This window comes from Fistularia commersonii, chromosome 25 (genome assembly GCF_037954325.1).
Source record: "Fistularia commersonii isolate RoL2024-O1a breed Wild chromosome 25, RoL_Fcom_v1.0, whole genome shotgun sequence".
Lineage (NCBI taxonomy): Eukaryota > Metazoa > Chordata > Actinopteri > Syngnathiformes > Fistulariidae > Fistularia > Fistularia commersonii.
The window spans coordinates 7316564-7333621 of NC_141308.1; the positions used below are offsets into that span (position 1 = coordinate 7316564).

Below are 17058 nucleotides of genomic sequence, written 5' to 3' on the forward strand. Positions count from 1 at the left end.
CTCTGCTTCTTGTTGAGACAAACTAAAAATCAATCAGTCATTCTGTCTTTGCGCAAGAACACTACACTGTCTCTTTGTCCTCTTGTGCAAGGAAAAAAATTTCAAGCATCATAAAAATGGTTTTCAGTCCTCGACAGCATCTTTAAAGAATGTTTTTGATTTTTGCGGTGGATTTAAATTGCACCAAATGATGAATATAAATTATTGATGAAAATGTTCTAACTTTGCTTGTACTTAAATGCATGCTTCTACAGTTTTTGTTTTTTGCATTTGCACCAGTTTGTGTGTGTGTGTGTGTGCGTGTGCTCTCGCATGGCCTACATCTGCTCAACATAAGTATATTTTGGGGTTTTATGTAATTTGCATGTATGCAAATCAGGACATGCTTGTGCACCTGCCTGTGTATTGTGAAGGAAAGGGCCTGTTCATTTGTGGAGCAACAAGGGCATCAGCATGATGTGCAAAAGTCAATAAACCCAAGCCAGCTGAAGGTGGCCTGTGTAACTCAACGCTTTACAGTTCCACTTCTGTGGAGGTGATGAATCAACCATTAGTCTCTGCAGTTTCAGTATGTTGACTATGTAAAATATGAAAATCAATATGAAATCAAATATTAAGTTGACCTAATATATGCTGTTTGCCCCTTTTTCGGCTTCACGGCATCTTTACAGAAGCTTATTTTATTTCCGTTGTCTTTGTCATTCCACATGTTTGATGATCAACAGGAATAATTGATATAAAAACTCATTCAATATGTTCCTTTCTGCTGTATGTATTATGTTTTTTTTAAGGTTTATATTGTAGAAAGTATGCTCTGTGTACTGCATTTTTTAATATGGTAATATTATTTTGTATTATTGTAAATGGAATGTTGTAAAAATCTGTCTCTGTGATAAGAAAATGATTTACTGATGCATGCCTCTAAACATCATGCCATCTTTTTTTTTTCCTCATCACCAGTTTTGGATTTGATATGAATTTGCTACAAACTTTATTTCAGTGAAACTAAATGCGGGAAAATGAAGGCTTCTTTTTTCTCTAAAGATTTTCAAATTAGCCTGGTCAGCTGACAACCGACTCTGGACGATTTATCAATATTAGTTATCAAATTTTGCTTAGACGTCTATATGTACATATGTTAATGGGCACACTTATGTTTTCATGTCCTTGCTCATTTAATTTGTAGGTTTGAGCAATAGTCATCCATGCAGAACAGTGAAAATATGACTTTTATTTAGGATTTCATGGTAATTATTTGTGACAAAATACACGACTGATGCATATAAATGAGAGCAGGACGCAAATGCAAATACATCAGCACAAGCGGAATGTCCAGTTCGGTGATGCTCTTCTCTTCCTCTGCGTTTGTGTTTGTGTGTGTCCCTCTGTTTGACTGTATGTGGATCAGGTGTTTCGGGGAGGACACGTGTCTCCCCATCCCAGACATCAAGGCAGTGGTTATGGTTCTGCCTCCCAGTGAACCCAGAATCACAGTTTCGGGATCTAATCGACTTGTCAGACCTGCTAGTGACCTGCGGGCTTCTCTGGGTGTGGCTCCCTTCAAAGAGCTTCACATCACAAGCACAGTAATGAAGGGAGATGGCTTCAGTGGATGTGAGTGGGCAGAATGACTGTGCTGCTGGGATGCAGTTCTTTTCTGGCAGGAAATGTCAGTTTAAATACTTGTTAAAGAAGAAATGTTGCTCTTGATGAGGATATTTTTAGCTTAGCGTAGTATTATGCAACTGTCACTCTTTATGTACGAGTGCTTAGTATTTTGGATTATGTGTCCGTGCATCCAGCCCACCGGCCAGGTGTGATCGAGGTGATGCATAACTTGGACTACTGTGACATCTTGGTGATTGGAGAGGAACTGAATCCAGAGAGAGAGAGTCTGGAGATCCATCGCACTGCTTTGCTTGGAAAACACCTGGATGCCACCAACTCCACCTCTGGAATATCAATTTATGGTGGGTGTATTTGATATACGGGCAGCTGGTGTGGGGACCACTAATGTTCCTCAGCGGGAAATCACAAAGAATATCAAATTTACTTTTTTTTTAAGATGAACAAAAACAATAAATGAACCTTGTCAAAAGCATTACAGGGCCACTGCAAGTATTTGTCTCTGTTGATATTATTGTCAATAATTATATTGTCATGTGGTTTAATTTGATGATTTTTTCATAAATCCTTCATTGTGTTACTTGATTACTCTCTCCACCCAGGAAACCGAATCGTGTTTTCTTTTAATTTGTTTCTTATCTATTTCAATTGTTATTTGGGCATCTCTAGTAAATACGCTTTATTTTACTCCAAAATCCTGAAAAAATCATCAGCAATTTGGCAATTAGTCAAATTGGTCAATTTTTGTTGTGTTTGAAGTAATAGTCTATCACCGAGCAAACAAAATATGATATTTATGGAACTATAGACACTTGACTTTTTTCAGACTGATATTTAATTTTTTTTTATTTATCTTTTCCATTTTTGTCAAGTCTTTGTTATACTTGATCATTACCAAGAATCTAATGTAACATGGATTTGTATATATGTGAGCATTTGTACATGCGGCCGTGTGTGTGTGTGTGTGTGTGTGTGTGTGTGTGTGTGTGTGTGTGTGTGTGTGTGTATTAGGTGTGGACTCAATGGCTCATTATGAGCAGGCTCTGAGGCAGGTGCGCTACAGGAATGGGCGACCTGCCAGCCTGACTGAAAGAAGATTTCGAGTCACCTGCTCTGAACTCAACGGCCGTTACACCAGCAATGAGTTCAACTTGGAGGTCAGTGTGAATCACGGGTCATCATGCATGCATTTTACCCTCCTCCCTTTGTGAGCTATTTCATTTGCATGCCGATGTAAATCGATACATCCAAATATTAGTGAGAAAAATCAAATCGAACCCCCCACCAGAGACTGAGCCGAATTCTCCTTGAGCAAGATCTTGAAACCCCTAATTGATGAGGTGGTGGCAGCAAGTGTGAATAGGTGATGAGGCAATAATATAAAGTACCTTGCCTTCCATAAAGGTAGAAGAGTGCTACGTATGTGATTTTTAATTTATCATAAAGTTGTCTGAATGAGCCTCTCCCTCTAAGGTCTGTTGGGTTCTTTTAGTCAATGCCTTTCTGCGCCATGTCCTGTCTTCTCAGGTCAACGTGCTGCACCATTCAGCACCTGTGGAACACGTCAATCATGTGGCTGCTCAGCCTCAGTATCTGAGACCCGTGCATCACCCTCTCATGCTGCACACTTTCAACTCAAACATGTCCGGTAAGCCACTGAAACTACAGATACTTCCCAGTATTTTATGCTTGGAAAAACAGTATTTCCAGACACTTGGAATTATAAGTGGTTCATCCTCGGCACTGTCTCATTCAGCTCTGTGTATATATATATCGCAGTGCTATTTATTTTGTGAATTGATTTCTTGAGTTAATTTCACATGGAAATATTCATTCATGGTCATTTACAGGATTTATTTACAGACAGTATCCGAACACTGACTCCAGAGGAAAGGCATAATACATTAAAATACACAGCATGATGTGCTGTGAGGTATAATAAAACATGTTCTATAATTCAATATCAATATCATTGGCTATAATATTTCTCATGATTCAGGAACTGCTCCTCCTGCAGCCACAGTTGTTATTGTGGTTTGCATCGCTGCCCTGGTGGTGATCGTGGTGATCGGCGTCTACAGGATCCACACCACACATCAGGAGAGCTCCAGAGAGGATGAGGACGGGGTCAAGGATCCTGAGTTGGACTGGGAGAAGTCCGCGGTGACCATCACAGTAAACCCGATGGAGGTAAAAATGGGAATTTCTAATCTGCCTGTTTCCGTCCCATGTGACGAGCTGAACGGCCGAATGGAGGAAAGTTACTTCTCTCTTTCAAGGATATTGCTCTCGGTGTGCGAGTAAGGTTTTTTTTTTCATTATGTGTCTGTCTTGAAGAGATTTTTGTAGTGAGGAGAGTACATCTGTTTCTCACATGATTTCTTAGAACATACGAGGAGCTCACGCACTTGATGAGGCAAAGGAGAACGAGCGTGAGGAGGAGGAAGAGGACGAAGAAAAGGTGGGAGGAATGTCGAGTGACGAGTCAGACAACAGCGATGACGAAGATGAAGAGGAGGACGACGACGAAGAAGAAGAAGAGAGGAAATTGGCGAAGCAGAGGAAGCAGGAGTGGGACAGTTCCTCTTCAACGTACTAACTGCGCACAAATCGATACAACACGCTCACACACACACACACGCTCAGTCTTTCTGACTCACACCAACACACACTTCACACGCACAAAACAAAATGAACGCCCACAAATAAACTTACATTTCTTGATGGAAAGTATCGTCGTCTTAAATTAGATATTTCCCTCTACTGGACAAATTAAGAACAGCGGCATCACTGAATCGTTCCCACAGGGCTGGGAGTTAATTTCTGAACAGTACACACACTTTCACTCGTATTACTGGCATTGAAGCAGAGCCAAACATGATCAGCACCAAGTAAACACAGTCCTCTCATTATGTGTGGTGAATTAGGCGCAGTTGCGGAGATAAAATCTAATTCAAATTTAACAATCATGAACCGGGTCGTAAAACACAATTTTCTCTTCATTTTTTTACATAAACATGACCGTATTGTGCTATTGTCTCCCCCTAATTTGATATTGGCAATCAAAAACTTTGTCAGATTTATTTATTGTTTATTTTTTAAACAGATCATCTGCAAGAGTTGCTGCGATGTGTGTCCAAAATTATCCACGTATCCCTAAACTTTGTTTTAATATGTTCTGCTTGTTTTTAAGTTAAAGGGAGGAAAGGAAAAGGAAACGTTGGCGTCGTTTAGTGTAATTTCATATGACACAAGTAGTATAACATACATTATTATCGTAGAATTTGTGCAATAACATTTCTTTTCTGTGTCGTCATCTCCATTTTCCAGTGGTGTTCTTCCGCAAAAGAGACAAACTTTGTCTCTCATCATAGACATCCCACCCCTGATCTGATTTCCACTCAGATCACTGCAGAGTAAAGATCCCCTATTTCTGATCCTGCGTTAAACTGTTGACTCTCTTCCACCTTTAATTGTCTTAGCTACTAATATTATAGAAAAAGTAAAACAATGTGGGACACCAAAAGACAATGTTTGCATCCATGTCCCCTGGTATCTATTCATACTGTCGTCTGCTGTTGCTGTTTATAGTTAGAGCATTTGTGTTTCTTTCTTCAGCAGGTGAAATGATAGAGATGTCATGTTATCTATCCTGTATTTCTTATCTTTCATATTAAAGGGAGCCCTCTATGCAATTATGGGCTCATTAAAAAAACAAACACTGCCGCACAAGCACACACACACACACACATGATACAAAACAAGGATTTCAAGTTGGAAAATGTATTCATCCTGACATGTAGTGCCTATTTGTTGGTACCCAAAAAACTGTGGATCTTGGGCTGGTCAATATGAATAAGCAATTTGGGTCCAAAAGCATTTTTGTTTCTAATTCGGCCTCCTTCACACCATTAAGGTGAATTTATAATCAAGCAGCTTAAATTGAAGTGTATACTTGCATCTTTAATTCTGTGTGTTTAATGGAAAATTTGCATCAAATGTTAATGAGTTAGAGCCATTTTTTTCCCCATTGTCGCTTTTCATTAACAGAAAAATAACTGGACAACTGACGGACGAGCAGAGTGACTTTTAACATCCCGTAATGCATCAAGTTGATAAAAGATGTGATGTAAGTGTTGAATTTGTTCAAAGGCGAAATAACGCAGTTGTGTAATTTTAAACATTATGTGCTTGACTGTGTATTAAATTTCCTCTAATAGTAATATGAATCTCATTTTTCCTATATTCTCCAGCCTTAACTGAGTCCTACACTACTCATAATGCAACTTGCATTACGCAGCCCACCATTAATCCAACCATTTGTTTTTTTTTAAAAACTCCATTCCTGTCCTGTAACACAGGTTTTCTATAATATCAAACCCAAACAGAGAAATATCATTACAGTTGTGTGATCTTTAATCTCACAGTAGCGAGCAGTGACTTTTAAAAGTGGGTGAAAAACCTTAATTTCTGCTCAGTTGCTTAATTGTTGGTGGAAAGACGCAGGGAGACTATTAATCTGTTTGATTCATTTCATCACATGTTTAACAAAAATACAAGAGGAAGTCCAGACTTCTGTAATTATGAGTTGGCCTTGTGCTAACATTATAGAAAATGACAAGACGGTAAGAAAACATTGAAGTTTTCAGATAGTAAATGGCACATCGCTTTGACTTTGTCACTTCTACTTACATTAATCACGTCCAAATGTCTCACTTATTTATGTCCACATCATATCTCTCCAACCCATTTTTTTTTTCTGGCCTGGTTGTGATGTCATTGTTATCTTGTGCTTCTGACCGAACAGATGATTCTTTTACATACCAACAAACCCTGTAAAAATGTTTAACACACTTATTTATATAAATGTTTCTTTTTTGTAAAAAGAAAAAAGGAGAAAAAATGGGATTCCTCCCTCTTTATGGTCACCCCACTGCTTTCTGTATATTGACCAATAAAGAATTGTTTTAGACTCATCATACGTCTCCTTCACTTTCAGAGGCATGGAATGGGAGTTTGTAATATTAACAACTCAGATTGTTCACAGGATGCTTAAATTCAGCATTTTTGAGCTGGAGGATGGCTGTGTGTTAAGTTATACACCAAACTGAAGGGGTAGGTCAAATTATTGACAATACTAAGGTTACACAATATTTCAGAGCCAAAACAAACCTAATTTGTAAATGTAATGAGAAAAATGCCTCTTCCAAACCGGGTTGTTTTCAACATTACCCTTTATAGAGAGAAGAAAACTCCTGCAATGCTAGATGTACTGGACAATGGTAAATGTGATGTATAACCTTTTGGCCTCAATTAATCATTGTTAATAGCTGCATTAACACCCTTCGACATTTGAAACGAGCTGATCCCAACCAAGATCGACCTAATGGAGTCAGTGGAGGATGTGGGAGGTTTTTTTTAATATGAAAATGAATTATCGTGCATAGTTTCTTCCCTCTCAAACTCAAGAAATCCTGCAAATTAACCGACTAAAGAAGGAACTATCACTCTGGTTGGATAACAAACATGCAAGGAAACTGCAATGTTAATACAAAACAAATTATATTTTTTATCGTGATAGAATATATATAGTCTCGAAGAAGACTGACCAAACTAGAAGCAAAAGCCAAAGTGTTTCAGTGAAAGATTGAATGTAATATAATTTCTTGTATCAGTACTTCTGCTTCCGGCAATTTGTAGTTATTAACTTCCAACAGAGAGCCCTGTGTCAGTATTGTTCTTGATCATACAATGATATATGAGATCAGAAAAGGAGCTGCTGTTTGTCAGTTACACTCACAGGAAAGACGAATTTGCGAAGTGCTAAAAACCTTGGCAACTTTTTTTTTTTTTTTTTTGCAAGTGGCTTCAAAAAAACAGTGGTAAAGATAAAGCCTGACGGTGTCACTGACACAGAACCTGCAGTCGGTTGAGTCTTAGTAAGTAATGTTTAATGTATCCAATATGAAATGAATGCATATCCACATTTAAATATCATTCATTTCAAAAAAGAAGTATAACTCATGAGGAAAGTGGCATGTCTTTATTAAACGTGAAACTGGATGGGAAAGGCAGCTTCCTCCAGTAGAGCTTCAGCGCCCCCTGCTGGTCAAAGTTCCAAATGGCAAATATAGGAATGCTGATCAAGAATTGAACTGAATTTCTGTTTTAAAATATGAGACTAATATGTTAAGGTACTATTTCAAATCTAGAGATATCCAAGATATTCTTTCATTTTTTATTTTATTTTTTTTTAAACAACTTGGATGGTGTGTTCCGTAACACACTGTTGTTATGTATCCAGTCACTTCGAGGAGATCTGGATTTAGAGCTGGATCTCAACCTCAACTGTACCTTGATGTTTAAAAACAGAAACAAAACACTGGACGAGTGCTATTTCAGTTGATTTTATGTAAGAACAACAGGAAGGCCTGCGGCTGGCCGGCCTGCACATCTATTAAGTGTCCAGATCCCTTGCAGATGAACTGCTCTGGCTCCAGGGCTCACAACACTGCTGACTGTTCTTTTCTGCTCTCAGAGGCTCCCAGAGGAAACTATAAGCTAATTAGTGGCTTAATGTGCCTTTTACTGATGAAACCCGCATGTTCGATATCAGCCTAATGGACCTCACCAGCTAGAATTAATTGCTATTGAGTTTTGTTAGCGTTTTACTCGTCAATGCCCTTTAAAAACATGTAAATCAGTATTGGTTTTTTTTTCCCCCCAAGGTTCCTATATTTTGTTCCATCAACCCCAGGGTAAAATCTTTTTTCAGCCTCTATGTTTGTTCTAAAAGCGCCTAGTATTTTTTTATGCACATTATGTGGCTGAAAAAGAGATAAACTAAATATAGAATTGAATATTAATCATTGGCCTCACATCAGAATAAGGTTGTTGTTGCTTTCCTTTCAAGAGCAAACAGTATAAAGAAGACACTCAGACAACAATGAACCCACATCCTGTGTTCACTGCTACTCACACACACACACACACACGCGCATACAGATACACTCAACACATCAACACACCTCTAACAGAATGGTGTGCATCAACAAGTCTGCTGATCTAATTCTCAGTTTCATGACACACACATGATACGATACACAATGAGGTCTGCTCGCCTTCCTAATGGCAGGGTTTTGTTACAGAGTATAAACAGAATAGTGTTTCTAATGTTTTGATTCTCTTCTAAAACATCTTCATAAGTGACCTGACTGTCATGATTGACTGTGACATTTGAACATACACTTGTTTTATTCATGGCCCAAGTGTAATATTTATGGTTTTCACCTTGGAAAATAAAGATTAATTATTTCCCAATAGTCCCTAATGGCAAAACACTGTGACGCTAAGTCATTTTTAAATTTGTGTGTTGAAGCAATGAGTCCCTGCAATTAACTAGCATCATTGAAATATATATATAAAAAAAAAATGCCAAAGTTGTTGTTGCATCTCCATGATTTTAATTTTAGTTTTTACTACACTGCAGTTTGCCTGTGCAAAAATAGATACTTCACAAATTGCAACTCTAGCCTGCATTCTTATCTCAAAGCCTTCAATGATGTTCTTTTTTTAAATATTTAATCAATGTCTCCTAACAGTAGAATAACTATCTATAAGCCAATTTTAAGGACTGCATGTGCAAAGTTAAGAAAACTGTTAAACAAATATATTAAAACAAGATCTACAGAGAGACAGCAAGAATTCCTAAATAAACCTTGATACAAATTTTAAGTCACAGTGACAAAAAATAATTTGGACTGGAACATTTAAAAGGTTCTCCTGTAATGCCTCATGTTTTGATGAATGATTTTTAAAAATGATGACTGATCAAACATTCCTTTCAATACTGAAATAGATCTTCAAATTGAGAGAACAGGAGAACTAAGACAAAGGTTTTAATATAAAGGCATAGCTTTTTTTTATTATATTTATTTTTATTATAATTTTATTATATTTTATCTATTATATTTTTTTATTATCCAGCTACGTATCCATCCATACATCCATCCAATCCAGTATCATCTGCGAAGGCCTAAGGCTGAATTTGCAAGATATATACAGTAGCTGTAACAATTCAAGTCAGAGTGGACACAGTCAGTTACATATTTTAGTTTTTTCAAACCAGCCCCACAGTAACATGTAGATATTTTAGATTGTTTTTAACAAAACCTATTAGTCTCTAATCGCTTGATCATCTATAGGAAGGTGGTGCGGCACAGGAGGTAGAGCGATAGTCTTTGGAATCGAACATTCCTGGCTCTTCTTTATGTGTGGAAGTGGCCAATTGCTCATGGTTCATCTCCACAAGGGATTAATAAAAATGATTATATTATAAAAAACAAGGTGCTAAAATTTAGATTTAAATTTCATGAATTAATGTTGAAAAATACTCTACTAGCCTTCACATCTGAATCTAGATTATTTTCATGAGGATGGATTGTGTATAATAATTTTATTACGTGTGTGTGTTCAGGTCAGTGGTCACACCTTTTCCCGGTTGGGGCGGACATCATGGTTGCCTTGTAAAAACATTAGTCCCGCATCCACGTCGAGGCCCACGTCATCCTGCTTTCTTCGTCCAATGTTCAGTCTCTTCGTGCGTCGATAGCTCTCTGGCTCTGAATCAGCTGTTTACTTCCTGAAGTGGAAACTGCATACTTGACAATAATGGCCGCAGCCAAAAACTTAGCCTGAATTTGCTCCTTGGCAGATTCAACGCTTCCTCAGACACCAAGAACACCTGAAGAGTCTCAATCTCTTTCGCTGTGGTACATCATTCCATAATCCTGTGAAAAATTCAGCTGTGGATGTTTGTTGTTTTGTTTTGTTTTTTGTGAGGGGGGCAAACACACACACACACACACATACATGCGCAGAGTGTCTGTTATGTTGCAGAAAAAAAAAAGCCATACCACTTATTCATTTACTTGGCTTTTATTCACATTTCATATCTGTTGACGACGTCTCAACCGGACTGTCGGTCCATACATTCTACTAATTGTCTGAATGGTCTCCATGGAAACAGGAAGTACGACCACCGCCCTCAATAATAATAATAATAATAATAATAATAAAAGCAGCACTGAAACAAACATTTGATTCTCTCCCTTCATCACCAGTATCTTTGTGTTTATTTTACCTGAATGTAACCGTAATGATCACTTTAAAAAACATTGAACTAGTTTGTGATAAATACACAGCCTCATCCTCAGCATTCTCTTCCTACTGTCATCAGAATCCACGCACACAATAATATTATTTATGGTAATGATGTTGAAACAAACTCAGACATTTAAAAAAAAAAAATGACTCAAACCTTTTTTTAAAAAACAAAACATGATTGGTCATCTGTGCATGTATGCTTGTAAATATTGTGTGTGTGTGTGTGTCTGTCTGTCTGTCTGTACTCATATTGTGAGAAGACCTATCTGTCTACAAAGCAGGACTTTTTATTTTTAATTTTTCTAACTGTCCTGGCAAAGTCCTGGTTTCCTTTGCTCCACTCACTGAGTTTGAGCAGATTTTAGTAAACTTGAGTGAATTAATTTTGGAATCTATGGTAATTCATTGATGACAAAAAGAGAAAAAAAGTCTAATTTTTAAAGGAGATTAAAAGGTGCCGAATTGCTCGAGGCATTTACCCATGATCATAAAAATGTTGGAAACTAACACATTTTTTCTTGATCATATTGAATGCTTTTCTCAAAAAAACAGGAAATTAACCATTAAAATAACTGTTTGTCAATAATACACAATTTCCATTTACCTCTTGTAGTTACTGTGTTTCTTCAGGTGAACTGTCCTATACATATCAAGATATGATATCAGCAATTAAAATCAACATAATATCAAAATATTAGCCAAAAAAATGCTCAGCATTTGATCTGGGACAGGCAGTGGTTATGATTAGTGTAAAATCTCCAGTAAAGAAAACCAAGTCAATGCAATTTCCTGGCGGAAATATGGCTCCGTACGTGGGTGCGTGCGTGCATGCTTGTGTGTGTGCATGCTTGTGTGTTTGTGTGTGTGTGTGTGTGTGTGTGTGTTGGTCATCTGCATCCTGTTATGAAAACACATCTGCTCTGCTGCTGCACAGTCGGCGATGCTCTCATGTCTCCCTCTCCCTCATGTGTTGGTTCCAGACCCCTTGTGAGAGGATTCGGGGTCTCACTAAAACAGAGCAAGACGGATGCGGCCCAGTTCAGGTGAGCTACAGCGCTACAACAGCAGGTAAGGTTCATATCACCCGCCCCCGCTGCCCGTGGACGGCCAATAGCATGTCAGCGGGACTTCCACGCAACGGGCCACGACCTTCAGCTCCAAAAAGACAGGTTCATTTTACGGATCGCTGTGAAATACTTTGGTCTCGACTGTCATCGGAACACAGGAAGTGTCCCGTAAGGGAGGGGTTATCAGTGCAACTTTAAACTTTAATAAAAAAAAAAAAAAAAACCTTTCAGACACGGAGCCAGTCGGAAGAGGAAGTTTTTTTTTTAAATGCAAAGTCAATTTTGTGTGTCTTTAAAAATGGAGCACGAAATCTTTCAAAACCAGACTGGAGGAACTGGCTGAACTCGGCCTCTGAGGAGGTGACACTGAAGAAAATTTTGTCTCCATCTCCAGAGGCTACACAAGATATAGATTGTGAAATTACGATTTTTTAAGGAAATTTTGATCTCTGTCCTTTTATAGGGGGGAGAAGTTTGTGACACCTAACAACAGTACCTATCAGACCAGTCGCCCTGAATTTGCCACTTTGATTAAATTATTTTAAAAACCCAGCACATGGGCTCAACGTGCACCTGTATCAATCTGGATGTTCTATCCCGTCAGACTGAGGGACACTAATCAAAATTTGAAGACCTGGAGGCGAAATAAAGGTTATATATCTGTCCCTCCTTGCGTCGTGAATTTTTATTCCCGATGGGTTATGTGTCTGAAAGGGACTTCTCGATCATCACGTCCCTTTGACCCGTTTGACTTCTTTGCTCGGACTCGGAATTCAGGTTGCGAGCTATTCTGTCATCGGCGGGAGCTTTGGGCCGGGCCGGCCGCGGGGGGGTCGATACAAAAAGAATTTGTGCTAATATCCTCTCAGCTCTGCAGCCCGTCACCTGCCTGCGCCGGTGAAGCAACGATATGATCACTGACTGTAAGTCAGAAAGGCCTCCAGGGATTGGATAAGTGTGCGTTCTGTGCACGGTCTCTTTTCCCATCACTAGGTGGCGACGGCCGACCTGCTGCCGTCTCCTTCGCCGCGCACGCTTCGCCATAAGAGGATGGGCTTTTTTTTTTTTCTCTGGATGACTGAGACACTGACGGGAAACCGTCATCAATAATTTATTTCGAGTCCAAAAAATTAATGAAAAAGCAGCTCAAAATCCCAAACAAGCTGGTGGCGTCTGTTTCTTCAGTCTGAAAGTCTGGACGGATCATCTTTCCGTCCGTCCTTCGAGGAATCCATCTCACTCGGAAAACGCCTGGCGGTCCGGTGGTCCGTGCCCTTGTTCTCCCAGTTGGCTCTGCTGGTGACGCTCACTGGTACTGGAGGTAATTTTTGAGGGACTGCGGGAGAGGGAGGCTCTCGATCTCTTGGAGCCTCTCCCGACCCAACGCCAACCGGGCGGCACGCCGACACAGGTCCATCAGGGGAAGGGGCTCGGCTGAGGGGCAACAACAAAGGGAGGTTAGTGGGCAGTCAACACCTTTTCAGGCATAGTTTGTTTCATATACAGTATATATATATACACTGCTCAAAAAAATAAAGGGAACACTTAAAAAACACATCCTAGATCTAAATGAATGAAATATTCTTATGAAATACTTTGCTCTTTACACAGTTGAATGTGCTGACAACAAAATCACACAAAAATGATCGATGGAAATCAAATGTATTAACCCATGGAGGTCTGGATTAGGAATCACACTCAAAATTAAAGTGTAAAAACACACTCCAGGCTGATCCAACTTTGATGTAATGTCCTTAAAACAAGTCAAAATGAATCTGTGTTGCTTCCTGAGTGGACACTATGATTTCACAGAAGTGTGATTGACTTGGCGTTACATTGTGTTGTTCAAGTGTTCCCTTTATGTTTTTGAGCAGTATATATTGTTTATAATGTATACCCATACATATGTATATATAAACACACACATGGCCTTCAGACCATGCATTATACATAATTATCTGTCATGCATGAGTGACTGACGCACAGAGGTAGAGTTGCCCGCTTTAAAATATTTACACCTCCTCCAAACGCCAACAGTGACACCTGTCCTTAAGGTTACACACACGCACACACACACACACACACATGCACATACGCACATACATCACTGAGCCACGGGAACGCCATCTGTCAATTTGACCTCATGTGATTTTATCTACAGCAAACTAATGTGTTTTCATGTTCGTATTATTTGGCGTGACCAGACCTCACAGGGATTTACAGAAGGTTATAGTACTGCTCAGGCACGTCATACAACTTATGTACTGCATCTGACATACATAGACTGCAAAAGTATCACGTCCCTAATTGCATGGAATAATAATATTTGTAGACCTCGTGATGTTTTAGTTTAATTATGTTTTATTTTCTTTCAAAAGAAACTACAAATAAAAAGCTGTGACTTTAAGAAGAGATACTGTAAAAGCCAGATCTGTAGTCAGGTGGCCCAGGAGACTCTGGTCAGCCCTTGACCTTCATCGATGAGGAGGAAACTGATACAAGGGATCTAAGCTGCAGGACGCAACACGAGGGCGAGGCGGGCAGGAAGGAGGTGAAGGAGGAAGACGAGAAAAGAAGTGTCTCGGCCGTGTTGCTTCACTCTCCGGTCGTATGACTGTACGGCGTGACAGAAATGAGGACATATTCTGTATTTTTGAGATTATGTTTTTGAACGGAGTGGACTGTGCACCGACTCAAATCATCTAAACCGACAAAAAAATACATCAATAATTATCTTATGACAATCAATGGCAGGGTAACAACACAACAAAAAAAATAGTTCAATATCCTGATTCATCAATATGCAATTCAAGGCTGTCAGATTGAAATCTCAGAAAGTGAAAAGACGTTATGGTTTAGAAGTATAAAAATCACTGTTGAAAGCAGAATTCGGAGGGATTAAAGAATATTGAATGGTATCAATAATCCATACTGCTATGTTGAATCAGAAGAAATGCCCATTTTATCACAAAGAGCTCAGTGATTCATTGACCCCCTCCTCAAATGCACGGCTGACTGCCTTGTATAAACTCATGCAGCCTCTGAACTATGTAACCCCACCAGTTCAACGATCTGGCGGTCATTCACATGGAAAGGAGGCGGCGGGGAGGAAAAGTGAGGGGTCTGACTGAAATAACTCACTGGGAGCCTCTTTCCGAGACCCCGGCCCCATTACTTCAATTTGTTCTTGGGAAGTGCGCCCGAGTAATTTCACACAACGTTTCACATTTTATCAATTCCCTCTCACTCATCCGCTCAGGTACAAGACTCGTGCGGCGGACGGAAATGAGCTAAAACATAATTATTGCTGCGTTAAACTGGGTGCCCTGACACACTAAGATCTAATGGTTTTAATTGGCACAGTAATCACCAAGTTTTTTTTTTTTTTTTTTTTTTAAGATGCTCTCTAAACCTATTTATTTGTGTTTATATGGTGCTTCACAGAACAAAATAATAATAATAAAAAAAAAAAAAGTTACGTAAAACTGAGATTTAAAAAAAAAAAATCTGAAAAAAAAACAACTGTCGGGTAACAAAAGAGGGGCGATGATGAGACAAATAAATGCAGCAAGTTTAAATAATTTGGGCAAATACAAAAGACTTAAAAATCTTAATTCATACACAGTGAACTTTTAAAACAAAGCTTTTTAAAAAAATGATGATAATTAAATTTTGTTTCAGATCTCTGCTCACTGACAGCTTCTCACCTGCCTGTCGTGAAAGACAGTTCAAAAATGAGACGGAGGAAAAAAGGGAAATCCACAAAAAAGATTTGATTAAACTTTGTCACGTCCCGAAGCGAACAGTTCGACAGTTCACCACAAAAGAAGAGGAACAACGTGGTGAGGGGATTTGGGCTGTTGATTCTGCTGAGGAACACCTTTCTCGTGCACACTCCTGTGCATCAACAACCCTCAAGGAACGTTTTAGCAGCTTTTATTGCAAAATTGACATTTTCTGGCTGATATTAGTTTTTTAAAATGCTTCGTTTGTGCTTTTATTAATTCGGTCATTATCTATAGTGCTCTGTCAGAATTGAACCAGGGACCTTTTGGCTGTGAGGCTAAAAGCTCTAACAGAGCCAGCAGGCTACCCATTCTGGTTTTTTTTTTATTTTCCAATTCCAAAATTTTTTGGTTTCAGAGTGGATGGTCACATATCAACCTAAGTGAAGGAGTTTTGCCTCAAAGTGAATGTAGAGTCATTTGTATAAACCTTTATTTAAGTACTTTCTGAGAAAACATCGCTGATTTGACATGATTAAAATTTTGTTTTAATTTTTAAATTTCATTATATTTACAGGTAACATGCTTGTGATGGCTTAGGAGTTTCTTGTAAATAATCAGCCTATTCCTGAAGCAATCTTGGGTTATAAATAAATGCGTTTTAATTAATTTTCAATCACTATTTCAGGTAGTTCTGTTGTGATTTTTATTTAATTTTTTTTAGGTATCAGTGTAATGGGTGAGCAATCCATGGTTCAATATGACCCCCTTTTTAGTTCCATCAGAAATGAATGAATGTGATTGTCAATCAATCATCAATCAATCAATCAATCAATCAATTAATCAATAAATAACGATCTGTTTTGGGATGACGTAGAAAATAACAGGTTAAAAAACCCTCAATGGTATCACAGTTGGACAGTATTTGATACTTTGATAGTATTCTGGGGTGTGAAGTGCTCTGAGGGCTGTGAGACAAGCTTGTCATTTTCCGTGTTCCCGTTAAGAAAAAAAAAAAAAAAAAACATGTAGGTGGTGAGTTCAAGGTGAACCTGCAAGGATGAAAGATAGCCAAGCCTCTCTCACATCTAAACCTGAAACACACGCGTGTGCGTGTCCTTGCAGCTTGATCGGGTGAAAATGCTCGTCACCACACAAAACTTCAGTTCTTCACTTCAGCGCCGTCACCATGATTCACCGGTAACATCTCCCTCCTTTAACCTTAGTCTGACTCGTGTACTTTGCCATTATGGGTGACACTCGTCACGTTAATGGGACGACACACACCCGGAATCACATACACACACTTCTGAGGCAGCAAATATTTCTAAGTGAGCAGTGAAACATGATGCAAGGACATCCTTGCGGCAGTGCACCATTCACTATCCGTCACACACTCAGCAAAGGCATTAAGGAACTGCAGAGGTGCATTGAAACTTTCAATTGAACCGTTTTAGGTTTATTTTCTGGGTTCT

The 17058-nt window shown here is 38.9% G+C and overlaps 2 protein-coding genes across 6 annotated transcripts in view; one reads left to right on the top strand and one right to left on the bottom strand.

Annotated features, from left to right (window-relative positions):
- clstn2a (calsyntenin 2a) overlaps window positions 1–5849 on the top strand; it is a 114874-nt gene extending 109025 nt beyond the window's left edge. For both annotated transcript variants that reach the window (XM_086172085.1, XM_086172086.1), the window contains exons 13-18: window positions 1409–1614; window positions 1803–1970; window positions 2638–2783; window positions 3154–3274; window positions 3626–3816; window positions 4013–5849. In XM_086172085.1, coding sequence (XP_086028211.1) covers window positions 1409–1614; window positions 1803–1970; window positions 2638–2783; window positions 3154–3274; window positions 3626–3816; window positions 4013–4225 — 1045 coding nt within the window. In that variant the 3' untranslated portion in view covers window positions 4226–5849. The remainder of the gene's footprint in view (window positions 1–1408; window positions 1615–1802; window positions 1971–2637; window positions 2784–3153; window positions 3275–3625; window positions 3817–4012) is intronic.
- A 4698-nt stretch (window positions 5850–10547) lies between these two features.
- The window catches only part of spsb4a (splA/ryanodine receptor domain and SOCS box containing 4a), a 69880-nt gene continuing 63369 nt past the window's right edge, over window positions 10548–17058 (bottom strand). For all 4 annotated transcript variants that reach the window (XM_086171977.1, XM_086171978.1, XM_086171975.1 and 1 more), the window contains one exon: window positions 10548–13292. In XM_086171977.1, coding sequence (XP_086028103.1) covers window positions 13165–13292 — 128 coding nt within the window. In that variant the 3' untranslated portion in view covers window positions 10548–13164. The remainder of the gene's footprint in view (window positions 13293–17058) is intronic.